The 17,212-nt window shown below is 36.3% G+C and overlaps 1 protein-coding gene across 1 annotated transcript in view; it reads right to left on the bottom strand.

Annotated features, from left to right (window-relative positions):
- Positions 1–17,212, bottom strand: part of SKAP1 (src kinase associated phosphoprotein 1) — a 258,264-nt gene that overhangs the window by 181,291 nt on the left and 59,761 nt on the right. The window contains exon 4 of the mRNA XM_081109727.1: positions 11,908–12,024. Within this exon, the coding sequence (XP_080965853.1) occupies positions 11,908–12,024 (117 nt within the window). The remainder of the gene's footprint in view (positions 1–11,907; positions 12,025–17,212) is intronic.

The following is a 17,212-nucleotide window of genomic DNA, read 5'->3' as shown; positions in this document are numbered from 1 at the left end:
AAAGCAAGGAAGAAGTAATCCACCCTACTTTCAGATTCAGTGATATGATAAAGAAGATAATATTTACAATAAGACATTTAATAAGAATGTAGTTTCCCAGGAAAACCTCTTCTATCCTATACTTTGACAACAATCCATGACACTCTGACAAGACCCTCTGACAGTTCCCTATAGCTACAAAAGCCAAACTTTACAAACACTTTCTATATTATACCGTTATTAACTATAATTATCCAAGAAATTGGTTATTATAATTTCCCTAATCTTAATGCTAAAATAAAGAATACAAACTCTTAAACTGGTTAATAAGTTTGGGTGAATAAATTATTCTAAAATGAATCTTTTTTCCAGTAGCCACATAAAGACATATCTCTAAGTAAGAAAGCTATGTTTCAGAGAGTTTTGTGCAAATACATACACCTAGTTTAAAGTCAATAGTCAACGAATGTGTATCCAACAGCAGTTGTAATTTTTTGGCTGATCTAACTGACTGAAATCTAAATAACACAGGTATAATAACTAAGGGCCATTTTCTGCTCTTTACTCATTTAAGAACGTTCCAAATTTTTATGAACGTCCACAATTTAGTCTGTCTCATGAAAAGTGCAGCCTTTATATGAAAGAAAAAATCAGATCCAGTATTTTCCTGAGAAACCTGACATAGATCAGGAAATCAGGGTGTGTAAGACCGCCTAAACTGATTACAGATAAATCTTGAAAACATTATGTCAAATTATTGCTTTTTAAAAAGTATAAAAATGCGGCTATTCCTACAAAGATGCGTAAATGCTTTGTTACTAAGAGGTTTCACCTTTAGACTTGTTAATTTTTGTCTTCATATGTTCGGAGGAATATCAATACTAAAAATTAATAAATGGCTGAGATTAAAATCTTATTCACATACCTTAAGGGAAAAGCACATAAATGGAATTCATTTCCCTATTTAAAAAAAAATAACAATTATCTCTTCAAATGGGAGAGAAAAAGAGAATCAGTCAAAATTAGCAGCTTTGTATTTAATATTTAAATCATTACAATATTCTCACTCATTTCACCTGTGCCCAATCCCCTTTCATTTTGTTCTGCTATGTCTATGTCATTCTTCACTTGCAATTCCTCAATCATTATAATTTTCAATATTCCCTTTTGGAAAAACTCAATAACTGTGTATGGTGCCAGGTGGGTACTGGAAATATTGGGAGGAACACTTTGTAAAGTATTTGATTGACTAACCTCTATGCTGTACAACTGAAACTAATACAAAATAATATTGACTGTAAACTGTAAAAATAAAAAGCAAGATCTCAAATTTATTTCTAGAGTCCTCAGAATTGCCAACTAGGACCTCATATTTTCATTAGAATGTGACTTGAGCATGAAGGCAATCTACCTGAACCATTATTTAAGTTTTTCTTCGTAGCTTTAGAAAATAACTACTTAGGGAACATGTCTAATTTTAATCTCTTCCTGAACTGTCCTGTGAGGCATATTAATAGCAACTTTTCACTGGTTCTTTTTTCTATAGACCAACTATTCTAACACAGAAGTGTTCCTTTTAGTGGTCTCCTAGAAAAGCAAATATAATTTTGTGCTACCTGTGGAAAGTTCTCCCATACGCAATACACACTAACTTATTTGCATGTCAGCTCCGTCTTCCCTTCAGCTGTTTGCTACTTACTAAACGGTTATGAATATCTGAAATGCATTCACCATAGAAGGAATGCTACAATAATAAATTATAAAACTGGCAAAATTAGTATGTTATTGGAGATATAGAATATCTGTTTAGATCTGTCAGAAATGCTAAAATATCCATTTATAATGGCAAAGAAAAAAGTACCTGTAATTTTGGCTTAATATTCATATCCAAGTGTCCCTTATTTACCTATTTAGGAATAGAAAACCCTCAAGATTATGGCTTTACTTTATTTGTCCTCCTGATTTGTGTAATAAGAATATACTGAAATGATGGTTGTAAGAAAGTAATATCTTTCCGGTTTTAGAGCATTAATAATATAAAAGAACAGGAACTTCTCATATCTGAGTGTGTATCCACTTGGAGATATATGCATATAATTTTTAAATTCTTGGATTCAATTCCTATGGTCACATGTTGAGAACTTGTATATCTTAACCTTCCTCTTCAACTAAAAACCTAGAAAAGCCCAAGAGTAGTATTTACTTTTACCACAAGAGGGGGCTAGAGAATTCTGATCTCTTCTAAGGTCTATAAAACCCTCTTAACTGCTACTTTATAGACATTCAATTACAACAGGCCATAATACATTAAGGCTTTAAAATACACATATATCCCAACATATGCCAAAGCAAGCACTACACTGGCATGCCCACCAGATGATCACCAATACCAACATCAAATAAACACTTAGGCATCTTCTAGTGGTTTATTATATGAGATTTTATGTTTTTGCATTTCCCTCCCAAAAGGCAGCTCTCCCTTGGAATGGAAAATATCAAGGAGTGTTATAAAATACCCAAGGATTGGACAGTATGACAGGGGCAGAGTGAGGTAAGGATTAAGAGAACTGAAATTTATGTAGTTTGAAAAAGTGAAAGGCTCTGGGGATAAATGTTCACAGTCTTTAAATACCTTCTAAAGGTAACAATATAAATGAATTAGGGGAATTATTCAGTCTCAGAAGATGGTATAGAAAAGAGCAATGGCCTGAAACTAAGGAAGGAAAAGTTTAGATTAGACATGAAGAATAAATTAGTAATAATAGTTGGGCGGGAACAATGTCCTGCCAAGGAAGGATAGAAAGCACAATCGCTATATTTGATAATTAATTAAATGAGATATTAGTAAGAATGATGGGAATTCATTAGAAGAGCTAGATTAGATAACTCAAGTGATTTTTTTCCCTAAGCTGTGACAATCTCTAGGCCCAACTATGTTCTTAGGCATTCATAAATGTCTTTCAATGATGATAATGATCATTTATAGAGAGAGAGGAGAGCTCACGAACCCAGTTAACCCTATGTTCTGTTGATTAAAACAAAATCTGGAGTATTATTATAAAAAACATAATTATAAAGTTAACCATGACAATTATGTTTATCTTTTGGAGCATTCTATTAAAATATACTGAACCATATAAGCTATATCCTAACAGTTTACAGAAATGTGTCTGCCAATCGGATAAGGCTCCTATAGTGAAAACTTTCCATCAAGGAACAATTCCCTCATAAATTGCAATTTTACAAGCCGGAGAAACCACTCTGTATCATCTTTCTTTCCCACTAGACCACATATTTGGGTTTAAGCTACATAGGACCCAGGGTAAACAGGCTGTCACTCAAAGTCAGAAAGGCAGTCGCCAGGGGTGGGCAAACTTTTTGACTCGAGGGCCACAATGGGTTCTTAAACTGGACCGGAGGGCCGGAACAAAAGCATGGATGGAGTGTTTGTATGAACTAATATAAATTCAAAGTAAACATCATTACATAAAAGGGTACGGTCTTTTTTTTTTTAGTTTTATTCATTTCAAACGGGCCGGATCTGGCCCGCGGGCCGTAGTTTGCCCACGGCTGGCTCTAGACCATAAGTGTAAGACGGTTTGTGGATTCAACAATCTCTCCCTGGTAGGCCATATTAGTAGGTGCTTCAGCATTATTTTAAACAGTATTATTAATATTTACCTTCTTTTTTTATTAATTAAATCTTTATTGTTCAGATTATTACATTTGTTCCTCTATATTTACCTTCTTTTTGAAAAGTCAGAGTTCTATGATAGGCAGAAAGAATTTATGGCTAGTGAAAAACAGAAAGAGATCACCAAAGCATGAAGAGTTGAAAGCAATATATATATACATTAAGTGTAAATATATATTTATATAAATTAAGTGTATGTATCTATATGTTTGGCCTGAAAATTCTTTTTAAAATATTTTTATTGATATTTAGAGATAGAGAAAAGGAGGAGAGAGAGAGAAAAATGTTGATGCGAGAACAAAACACCGATCGGCTGCTTCCTGCATGTCCCCTACTAGGGACTGAGCCCATAACCCGGGCATGTGCCCTGACCTGGAATCTGAACTGGCAACCTTTCTGTGCAAGGGCTGGCCTGAAAATTCTTAAACAAAATTATTTCATATTTAAGTGAATATTGAACCTTGAGGTGAGAATGGTCAACAGATTTGAAGCTTGAGGAAGGATGGTCTGGGGTTAAAATTATAACTAGGAATCCAGAAGTCTAGAACTTTAGACATGATTGCCGCAGGTAAGGCAGCTAACGCTTAGATAATTCAGTGTTCATCTATTAGGCAGGTGCTACGTTTAATTGTAATGCATTTATAGATTCTAAGAACACAGTATATATATGATTTTCTAATAAACAAAGATATATAACCTCACCCCACCTCTGACTTATTTATATACCAATCGGGTAAATCGATTACATTAGCAACTAAAACACTGCATGTCATTTCACCACCACTGTATTGACCACACTAACACCTCCAATAATCATATACTAGAATGTCCATATTACCATTAAACTTGCTGACTAGTTTAGAATTTGGGGAGAAACAGAGAGAATACTTGAGGCAGTATGAAAAAGCTTAATCTCATCAGCCAAGTCACTCACTTAAAAACCAACTGTTTGCACTTAAAAATTTTACTGCTAATTATAGTGGAAGCTCAATAAATCTTTGACCTTTCAAAGAATGGACTTTTTGCTCATCCTCCTAGTCTGGAAGACTTCTAAAAACACTTTGGCCATAGCACAGGTCAAATACTATCTTGACTTTCTTCCAAACTACTATAAGTCCAACCCAGTGTGTGTGTTTGTTTTTCTGAAAATTCTGTCCCTGATAACCAGCACTGGCTTATGTACCAGGTACTCTGTTGTGGAAGTGTCTAATCGTCACATTAAGATTATTAACTCACTAGATTATGTACTCACTAAGGAAAGGAACCATCCTTTATTTCTCTTTGTATCCTTGAAACAGCCTCTAAACTCATGATTAACTAAGGGCATTCAATACAGTTATTCAGTTACAAACTCTTCATGGGCAGTACATTAACATCTATAGCAGACGAAAAAGGTAACTATTAGTCCTATGTCAAATCGCTTCAGGAGCTAATTTTATATTATTCATAATTAGAATTGTTAGCATTTATGGAGCCCTTTGAAGTTCTTTATAAAATGGACTGTTCCCAAATTATTCTGGGAAGAGGCTAAGAACATTCACAGGCCAAAGAGACACACGTGTTTGAAGAACTTGACAAAAACTTTCAAGAAATAGATTCAGAGCCACGATCAGGCCTCCTGCAAAACCGTTTGGGTCTGCACCGAAAAGCGTGCTGACAGCATGCAGGTGAGGAAACGAACATCGCCAGCTGTAGGACCTAGCACTGAGCCTCTAAAATTTAGTCTTCTCTTTTGCCAGGCCCCTAACTTCTTGTGAGAAAAAAAATAAAATTTCGTTTTCTCAAACAAACTCATGGACGTGGACAACAGTGTGTTGACTGCTAGAGGGTGATAGACGGATACTTGACTTGTAATAGTGAACACACAATACAGTGTACAGATGATGTGTTGTAGAATTGTGCACCTGAAACCTGTATCATTTGGTTAACCAGTGTCACTCCTATAAATTCAATAAAAAGGGAAAAATAAAATTTAGTTTTTCTTTGGTAAAACAGAGATCAGATTAGGTGATTACCAAGCCTCTTCCAGCTCTGAGACACCATGAGTCTATGTACAAACTTGCGTTAAATTTGCCAAGAATTTGTCCTAGTGAAAGAAGCATTATGGAAGCTATCCAGCCATCAACATATGTGAGAGTGTTTTACCGGGCACTGAGTGGGAGGTTAGAGTTTAAACATGAACCAACAGCCCAACGTGCTGGGCTGAAGAATGAAAAATGGGTAGGTCGCAGACAGATAATTGTTATTGTTTTTTTATTCTTCACAAAACATGTATAATCCTTGGTAATCATTTGTTTAAGTTATATAAATTACTGTTAACTTTGAAACCCAGTTTGTCATCTTCATCTGTGATTTATACCAGATTATATAAACGACATGATGTCTTCGATCTAATAAGACATTTATCTTCATGAAGGAGGCCTGAGTGACAGCTTACTTACCCTTATCACAGTTAACTCAACACGGAGTCCTTAATTTCTAACCATGATCTGAAATCGGATGGGCTCACCTGGAGCCAACGGAAACTTGTTCAGAAATTCACCACGCTCATGGAAGTATGTGTTTTACAGCAGAATTTGTTCTTTGGCCCCCAAAACACAGACATGGAAACAAAGTTTTGTGTTTTTTCACAATGTGCAGTCTAAACACACATAAATTCCATCAGGGTGGACGGGAATCATGTGCTTTTATTAAAGAAAAATATACCTGTGAGCAAAAAGATGAAAGCAGCTGTCTAAAGAATAAATAGAAAATGAGATACATGCTTCTTGGAGGTATGAGTATCTGCACATATGTTTATTTACATATTTACATATGGACAGAGACTATCTTGAGTCACTTTCATTATCTTCATATCAGAGAACGAAAAGGAACTAAAAGCTTTAAGTATGTTCTCATAATTTATGTCATTAAAACACACATACACACGCTCAAAGAAAGTAATGCGCTTGGCTCTATCAGTGAGAAGGAAGCAAATCACTTCCTCCTTTTAGGCCATTAACTCTTCTAACGTACTAGGGAACCAGTGATGGAGCCTGCAAGGGGTGCCTTTAACATTCCAAATAAAGCAGCCCTAAATACACACATGCTTCTCCGAAGTTGTCAGTGGGATTCGGCCTGAGTTTTACCTGATCAGTGAGGCCACTCACCACCAGTCACTGCATCGTTAATTTATATACCTCAGTAAACACTGCAAGAAATGCAGTTTATTTACTCTGTGAAGCAATGTAATTTATACACTAAAATCACGCCTTATATCCGACTCACAGCAACGGGTGTCTCAAACTGGCTTGTAAACAAACATCTTTTATACTCATTGCGTGTCAAGTCTATCAGGGGGTGCTATGAGTAGGCTTAGATAGCAAGACTTGCTTAATAAGTGGAAACTCTAGGGATAGGATTCCAGCTCAGTAAGAGGAAACCTTAAAAAAACAATTAGAGCTCTTTATGAGTATCTAATAACACGACCTTGAAAATGTAAAACAAAACATGAAAAAATGGATTACTCTACCACTGTCATTGGAGATTTTAACACAACCCTTTCAGCAGATAAAAGAAAAGCTAAGATATAAAAGACCTGAAGAATAATATTTACAAGTCTAAAAATAATAAGAGTGTATTCAATAAATACTTTGGGAGCACACACAACCCATAAGCATAAACTGATCATTATTAGGCCACAAAAGATGTCTCAATAAAATCCAAAGAATCTAAATAATATACTAGTAAACTATGTTCTTAGACTATAATGTAATAAAATTAGAAGTCAATATTAAAAAGCAGATTTAAAAATCCCTAGAAACTAAAACAACACAAAAACCAGGAAAAATACACACACATGCAAAAATGCTTCCAAATAGCATGTAGGTTAAAAAGGATATCATAGCCCAGCTGGATTCATGCATCGGTGGGGTCCCTCGGCCTGGCCTGCACCCTCTTGCAATCCAGGACCCCCTGGGGGATGTCGGAGAGTCAGTTTCAGCCTGATCCCTGCAGGCCAGGCGGAGGGACCCCACCGGTGTGTCCGGCCCATCTGGCCCAGTGGGCCAGAACTCAGCAGCAAGCTAATCTGCTGGTCGGAGCGTCTATCCCCTAGTGGTCAGTGCACATATCATAGCGACTGGTCAAACGGTCGAATGAATGGTCAGACACTTAGCATATTAGGCTTTTTTAATAGGATTGTAAATTTCATCTCTTACAAAATGTTTTTCTTTTTCTTCCAGAAGGAGACACTATACCCTATTTATAGAATAATTTCTTCCCCCAATCCATCTTTTCAAAAATGTATGTACATAGGGGTTATTCATTATACTAATAAAATAAGTTTACAGACACACTAAAATCCATTGTATATTTTGGACCATGAAAGCAATGGGCTTCGTAGCTGGCTGACTCTTGTAAAGTTATTGTATTCCGCATTTCATACTAAATTTTTTTTCCTTCAATATGGTAGAAAGTGTGTCTCCCTAGGTTTAGAAATCTAAATGTTATTACTTGTTAGCAAGTTTTCATTTCCAATGGTGGGGCTATGCGCTTGTTTGAGGGCATTTACAAAGGAAAAGAAGAAGGAATTGTGAGGAGGTGGCAACATGCTCTCATTTTTATGCATGGTTTAGCCTGTAACCTTGGCTTTCATTTTTTGCTGTGCACCTGGCCAGGTTTCTATATTCTTCCAGATCTCTTTGTAGTTCTCACAAAAGCATGTCCCAAACATGACACACACCACGGTTACTGCTTCTCATCACTGAAGCTATGGGCGGATGGGTCAGACCTGTGTCCTTTTATAATTGAACCTTTAGGATACCAGTTGGAGGTGGAAGGCAACAAAAATGAAATATTTTAGCAGTGTCCTTTGATTATCTAATAAAGATAAGATTCCAGAAGCCTAAAATAATGGCACTACAAAGAAAGTTAAAGTATCTTTTTTTTTTTTTTAAAGGATGCCCTTAAAAAAAAATAAAAGCAGCCCTAACCGGTTTGGCTCAGTGGATAGAGCATCGGCCTGTGGACTCAAGGGTCTCAGGTTCGATTCCGGTCAAGGGCATGTACCTTGGTTGCGGGCACATCCCCAGTCGGGAGTGTGCAGGAGGCAGCTGATCAATGTTTTTCTCTCATTGATGTTTCTAACTCTCTATCCTCTCCCTTCTTCTCTGTAAAAAAATCAATAAAATATATTAAAAAAAATAAAAGCAGATAAAATTTTAAAAAAGGATGCCCTTAACTATCTCACCAGCAACTGAAGATACCGACTTTATATTTGTCTACTTATTAATAGTGTCTTTTCCCAATGAGATGATAAGTGCCATGAGGAGAGGGACTGTGTCTGATTTTTTTAATTGCATATTTCACTTACAACTTAGCACACTGACTTGCTAGTACCTTATAATCTCTAAATAAGTGTTTGTAAAAATAATGAATAAGTAGTGTGCCAAGCGTTACTGCTCTCTATGATAGTAAACTCTAGTTAAGCAGGGTACATTTACTTAAAACTTTAACATCTTTCTAATCTTCTCTTTAATTTCACAGAAAATGTATACACCTTTATTTTTCAGGGGAAGGAAACAAACATGTATTGTGTTCATTATTTATCAAGTACTCAGGCATGTACCAGAATCAATGCCTTACAGAAACTCATATTTAAACATTATCTCACCATCCTACAATTAAGTTTTTAACACGTATAAACAAATCTATTCTTACCTCTACCACTGACTCTGCCTCTTTGGGAATTCTTTTAACTTTTATGCACAGAATTAAAAATAAAAATCTATTAAGTAAGAATTTAATATTACTAACATAGCTAACTCCTCTGTTATGGGGAACCATTATAGAATTCTCCTGCTTGGAGCTTTCCAGATAATAGAAAAATGTCAACATGATTTTTTTTAAGTTTTATTAAATTTATTTGGGTGACATTGGCTAATAGGATCATATAAGTTTCAAGTGTACATCTCTATGATACCATATCTGTATATTGTACTGTGTGCTCCTCACCCAAAGTCAAATCATCTTCCATCATCATATATTAGGTCCCCTCCTCACCCTAATACCCCCTTCCCTCTGGTAACCACCACTCTGTTGTCTGGCCACACTAAATTTTTTTAAACTTCAACTATTTTTAATGAAAATATTTCCAAACATGCCATGTGTTTGGTATAGTCTTAACCAAAATGTCTGGAACATGAACCCATCTTTTTGGATAAGTTAGATGAGGATAATAGTAAGGATAGTAGAGTGGTTAATAACAGAGATTCTAGAACCGGACTTTGTAAGTATAAATTCTGGCACTTAAACAAGTCAACTTCCCTTGGTACCAGCTTCCTTATCTGGAAAATAAAGATAAATCCTAATATCTACCTCTTAGGGCTGTTCTGAGGATTAAATAATGATACACTCGAAGTGCTTAGAAAACAGATACAAGGCTCAATAAATACTAGCTAGAAAGTTCCACTTTGTTAAGGTACTGAGCTCTTAGAGAGTTTGAGCTGCTTCTCTCTACAATACAGTACATCCCCAGATAGCTTTTTTAAAGTTTCCATATAAATTTTGTTTTAATTATAAATTTTGTTTTCTATATAAATTTTTAATTGTTTCTCTGTTTCTTACCTCAATGTTATTTGCTTATACCTCAATTGATGCCTTGACAGTACCCCTTCTTCTAATTTGATGCTTCACTCACTGTGGGCTGAGAAATCAGCGAAGGCCTCAGGGGCTCTCCCAAATATAAGGTACATCAGTGTTAGCACAGGACTCAGGAACATCTACTTCTACTTAGAGCCTTGTTCATTGTATTTTCAGCTGTGTTTGGGAAAGTTGGGAATACCAAATAAGTGACTTATGGATGAACAAGGTACTATTGTTCTAATTCTGTCAAGCATTAGACTAATCAAAAACAAATGAAAGCGTGTTTTTTTTTAATGTTTTGCACTGTTAATTTTCTTCAATTATTAATCAGCTACTAATGTAATTATTAAGCTCTCAATCCAAACAATGTTCTTAGTGTCATACCTGAATACAGATCTCACCTTACAGGGCCCAATTTCTAAAACGCGCATATTACTAATTGTGCTAGTTTATAAAGCTCAAACAAAATAAAATGTTTCTGTGTGATTGAATCCATAGTGGAGGTTATCAAGTCAATGCAAAGGAGAAAATAAGACTCACCAAAAGAGCTAAATGAAATAAGAATTCATGAATGGATTGAAAATAGAAGGGAATATAGAGATTAAGAACTCTTGGAAAATGCCTAAGTCATAGGGAAATTTGGAAGAAAAATAAATTGAAAGATTACGGACTAATAAAGAGAAATAAGGAATAATTTACCAACTTTACTCCCAACTCCTAAGTGAGTAATAAGCTTCCAATTTAATATTCAGTTTAGCAGCATCTCTACCTTTTCCCTCCACTGGGAAGGCACAAGAGAGACGCTGATAAGATAACCATGTGCATCAGTGATGATCAAACCTTCTGTTCAAGTGGCCAGATGCCAGAGAGGCACAGCGAACTCCCACCCTTGGGGTAGCTGAGTCTGAGCCAGAAACTGGCAGCCACCATGCCAACGTTTTTATATTCATGTATCTTAAAAATTCATCTACATTTGGCATCCGACTCTATTACACAGCAATGTGTTTTAATATAAAGATAGTATTTATAACAGTTGAATTATTTAAATCCTCCCATTCCTAAATCTCCAAGTAAAATTGATGCTCCAAAAAGATTTGCACTATGGTTCATGTGGCTTCCCCTTGAACAACACCAATATGGTCGGGCATGTGAAAAGAATGGGTAAAAATGATATCTTATTATAATATGATGAGCTTAAAATTTCAAATAATCAACAATAAATCAATAATCCAATAACCATAAAATGAAAGCGCTAATTCTCATGCAACTCTATGAAGCTAAAAAAATCTGAAAGAATGGTAAATTGGGCCCTCCAGTCTTAAAATGCCCTCTTAGCTTTTGAGCTACAGTTCTTATAAAAAGATCAATAATGATGTCTTCCTGCTTCAATGTGGAATTAGTGTTTTCCTAAATACATTAACTTCAGAAGTATTGAATTACCAGGAGGCCCAGCACCACAACGAAACAAATAGTTGTTCTTTGCAAGCTAGTGATTATCAATTCAGAGAACCCACACCGAAGGCTGCTTGAGTCAAATGACAAAGGGCCAAGACACCAGGATAAAAAATAACCAAGTGTGATGAGCCAAAATCCAGAAAAATGACACTCACCCTCATCCTGATAATCTGGCAAAAAAGGTGCATCTGAGGTGAGAGAAGGGCCATGAATTCCACTGTGATTATCATCGGAGCTGTCCTGTCCAAGGTAATTTTCAGCTTGGTCTCCCCCTGAGGGACAAAAAAGAAAAAAAAAAGTAAGGTCATACTTTGGGCAACTTTATAAAGGTCTTTGTACATTTCTTCTGGTATTCACATAAGAAGATATAGCAAGAGCTATATCTTGATGGACATGGCCACTATCCATTAACATATGAGAAACAGATAAATAAGTTCAAAAACCAACTTACCTGGATGGGAAGTTTTCCATTCAACTACTCTCTAACTAGAGCTTAGTAGCTGTTAGCTTAGGGTGGGGAGACCTCTTATCACCAGAGAAAAGCTTCTCCACCACACTTACAATGAAAATATAGCAATATAAATATGTACCCACATATACCATATCTCCATTAATTATGACCTTGATCATGAATGCCTCTTTCTCTTTATATTTCCAAATGAAATAGAATAAATTACACAAAGGGTTAACCTTCCATGTATAATATAATGGAGCAAGGGCAATATGCTTTCCTGTTCTGAAAAATAAGAGAAGTAAAAATATAGAGAACCTGGCCTTTGCCGGATTCTATTCCAATTTCAATCGCTACTTGTTTTGCATTCTTAAGAAAGTTCTCTCTTTATAATTCTAGTTTACAGCCTATGCAACCAACCTCTTAGGAATTCTAAAAGCCCTAAGAAGGTAATATTTGTTCTGTAAAATGGCTTTGATGAAAGGTAATGTATATACAATACTGAATTATGCAATTAAAACAATGCTAATCTCTTTTGGGTGTTTTCAACATACATTGGATTATATTTTGTAGAAGTGGCCCATGCTATTATGATACTTTAAAAGGTTCAGGCGGAAGATGTTAGCTCATTCAGGAACCGGAAGAAAAGGCTCTGCATTGCAAATGGCTTTCCTTAAAATCCCCTAAACAGAGGTACAGTCTGCTGATAAGAGGACACCAACAGCTGCTCAGTTCATTTCACAAACATGAAAAGGGGATTTTCAACTGAATTTAATATTATTTCAAATACTAATTTCCAAAGGAAATCACCAATGCTAATCTCAGTAAACACTGTAGAGTTTTGGCCCTGGATTTCAACTAGGGAGCAGTGAAACCAAACAACCTACATAGAATCTGTATTGCTTCACTTTAAAGGTTTATTTCCTACAATTAAACTAGAAGGATAGGGAGGATATAAAATGATAAAAAGAGAATGGCTGAGCACACGATACAGTATGTAGATGATGTTTTATTGAGTTGTACACTTGAAACCTGTATAGTTTTATTATCCAATGTCACCCCAATAAATTCAACAACAACAACAAAAGAATAGCAGCCTGGCCGGGATGGCTCCGTTGGTTAGGCGTCTGTGCACCTGGGAGTTGCCGGTTCAATTTCCTGTCAAGGGCATATGCCAGGGTTGCAGGCCTGGTCCCTGGTAGGGGGCGTGCAGGAGGCAGCCTATTGATGTTGTGCTTTTTCACGGGTGCTTCTCTCTCCCTCTCCCTCGCCCTTCCTCTCTCTCTAAAAATCAATAAACTATTCTTTTTCTTTTTTTTTTTAAAGGATGGCTGTAGCCTTCTCCTTCCATAAATTAGATGATCATCTCTAGACTCTTCTATGATCAAGGTAGATGTTCATAACTGAGCAGAACACCTGCAGCTATAGGACTTCAGAAATAAACTGTGGAGTTTATTGTGGAGGAGGAAAGTAAAATTAAAAAGAAAAGCAACCAACATTTCATATAACAGTCGCTGGCCAGAGCCACAAGAAATGCTCGCCTTTATTAGGTTACTGATCAGGATAGAAAGCTTATGATTATGCTTAAAGTATCACTGTGAAAATTCCATTATAACCAGAAAAAATCTCAAATACTGGACTGAGGATTAACTACACAAACTTTGCATCACTGCAAATCCACTGAAATTATATTATCAACATGACCTAAATAGACTGCCTGGCAGGTAACCTGAAAGTGAGCTGTGAAATTAAAGCAATTGAAAAATTTTGAGCTAAACCAAATTCAATTTTTAAAAAAATAAATAGTTTGGGTTGCCATGCAACGTTTAACATTTGTAGGATAGACTGAACATTATTTATCAACTAACATTCTAGACACAGTTTTCTGCTTGCTTCAGAAATTTGACAAATCTACTCTCTTATACGTTCTAGCATCCCAGGTTTTACTTTTTTTTAAATAAGCAGATCAGGTAGGGTTTTGCTTTGCTTTGTGGCTTTTTAATGATCTTTTTATTTTGGAATAATTTAGATTTATTATAAGTATTTCAAAGATAGTAAAGAGAATTCCGGTATACCTTCACCCAGTTTCTCTAAATGTCAACTAAGTATGTAACTAGGGTATATCTGTCAAAGCCAAGAATTAACATTAGTACATCACTGTTAACTACAGACTTTATTTAGATCTCCCCAGTTTTCCCATTAATATCCTTTTTCTGTTCCAGGAGCTACTCCAATTGCATTTAGAGCTCCCACTTAAAAAAATATACATTTTTATTGCTTTCAGAGAGGAAGGAAGAAGGGGAGAGAGATAGAGACATCGATGAGAGAGAATCACTGACTGGCCACCCGCTGTACGCCCCACACTGTGGACTGAGCTGCCCCAACCCGGGCACGTGCCCCCACCAGGAATTGAACTGTGACCTCCTGGTTCATAGGTATATGCTTAACCACTGAGCCACAATGTCAGGGCTAGAGCTTCCATTTTTAAAGTCTTACTCAAACTACCGGCCTGGACTTGACATCTGATTTACCAACTTCAGATGGAAGCGTCGCTTCCACATGATTCCTATGGTTTCTGAACACAGTTTCCCAAGGTGGGCTTTCAACAGCCAAATACAAGACCATGCCTCCATAAAGCATACAACAACAAAGGTGCACAATGCGGCAAAAACAGAGCTGGGGTCAGTATTAAAAATGGTCGCAGGGGGGGAAATATTTGAAAATACGTTTTTACATCCAAGCATAATTAGTTCCTGATGATGGAGATGTTGCTGTAAGTGTTTTTAATGTTTATATCAAGTGGCCCGACTCACTTGGGTGTACGCCGAAAAAAGCCTTTAACACCATATAAATAGACACTCCCATGTAATTAAAATGATTACAACTACTCAAGATGCATGGGTGAAAAGTTTTATAGAAGAGCCAGCCATTACTGTGGTCATTTTGGATGTGTTTAAGTTCGTAACATCATTTTTTGTTAAAAAACATAACCGCGAGTGATCTCTGGATTCATCTACAGCTCTGATAGTCGCAGCTCCAAGTGGCCACTACGATAGTCCAGTGGGATCTGACATAAATGATCACAAACTATAGTGACAGACATTTCCACTCCAGCAGCTCTCCAATTAGGGCTAGAACTCCATCTGCTTAGAGTGGCTTTCTCACAAGCAACAACCCTTGCCACTGGAGACACTCTTTCCCATTGCAACTCACTCAGAATCCATGTATTTCTATACAGACATACATATTCTAACGCACAGTATCTCCATTCATCACATCCACTCCCTCCAGTCCCTTTTCTTTGTATTTCTAAACAAGATCTGGGGGAACTATATCAAGGGTTCACCTGCTATTAGCTGATAATTTGCTCCTTCATCCTAAGTGTCATAAGAATTGGGCGCTAGATACACTCCTTAGTACATTCAATGTCAGGCTCTCCACTGAGTATTGTGCTGAGGGGCCTGTAAGGGGGATATTTCTCTATTGTTCTTTCCTGAGAGTCAAACTCAATTTCATCCATGCCCCACAGAGTGATAAGTTGGGAATTTCTTAGGGATTGGAGCAGAAAGATAAAGTCGCTTTGTGTTAGGTGGAAGGTAATTATTCGCTAGGGTTTCTGTGCGATTTGTTTTTATCCCCTGTGTTTTCATTAACAGTTAATGAGTTCTCCACCCCCGCCCCCACCGCCTTACTTCCAAAACAATAGCTTGGACACTAGAAGTTGGATTTTTCTGCCATGGATTCAACCAGCTGTTGCTGCTCCATAAACTTTATGGAGAAGTGAATTAAACTGCTAAAACCTTTCATTTCCTAATTCAATTCCAAATAAAACAGGGAGGAAAATGAACCATGATGATGTTCCCCTTGTAACTATTTTGACTCACAACAAACTCATCTGATCCTAAACTTACAGGTACTATTTAGGGACAAAAACAGGCCATAATGACAATTTTACCAAAGAAATGAGAAGGAAATGAAAAAAAAAAAAGACAGAAAGTAGTATGAGCATAACAAATAACGCGAAAATAACAAATAAAACATAAACATGTTTGCTTATTCAATATGTAAAGTCTCAGTGATTTTTTTCATGTAAGTATAAAGTCATCATCTTTTACTTCTCTTCTAACTAACCGTGAGTGGTATTATTAAGGCCTTTTCACATCTGCAACCAACTGTTTATACAGTATGGTTAAAAGCTTTACAGGGTTTGCTATTACTTCATCAAGCATCTTTGGGTAATATAAGGAAATTGAAATTAATATAAAATTGTCTGCAATTTTTTGTTTTTATTGTTGCTGGTGGAAGGGAACACATGACTTCTGACTCTAGTTAATATTTAAAAACCTGTGAGACATTCAGCTCTGCCTTTAAACTAATCAGTCCTACATAAAATGCTATCACTAAAGGTCCTTGATCCAAATCCAGTTAGTTTTCATGCTTGATAGCATTAATATGGCCAGATTTTCACTGACCAATTTAATAGTGATGCAGTTCCCAAAGCTGAACTATGGTAAGATTAGCAAAACGGCAGCTTATTTTTCCTTATTGCAACCATTGACCTAAATTATTGGATATAACACCAACTAAAAAAATATGTTGGTTACACATGTGTCCATATGTGTGAAACGTTACTCACATGTAAATATATTATGGAGCACATTTGCAACACCAAAGCTAAAGTTCTGTCAGCACTTCCATTATAAATTACAGACCCTTTTGCACATACTCATGCATTGGAAAATATATGGTGTTCCCCCACAAAACATCTTAGAGGCTTCACTGGTTTCTAAATACCCATTTGGATTTGCGTGGTTAGTTCTTGTGATTAATCCATATGCAGTGAAGGTCTCAAATTCTTCTCTGTTCTATACAGTCTGACTTCCTGCCCATCTCTCTTTTTTTTTTCTCCTCCATGTAGCCATAACTCAATGTATAAATGTTCTTCCCCCACCCCCCACCAAGGCCCCAGCAGTGAGTGCAATGGTACTGAATGTCATTAGATCTACAGA

The sequence above is a fragment of the Myotis nattereri genome (genome assembly GCF_964212035.1).
Source record: "Myotis nattereri genome assembly, chromosome: 16".
Classification (NCBI taxonomy): Eukaryota; Metazoa; Chordata; class Mammalia; order Chiroptera; family Vespertilionidae; genus Myotis; species Myotis nattereri.
This window is presented reverse-complemented; position numbering and strand designations above follow the sequence as displayed.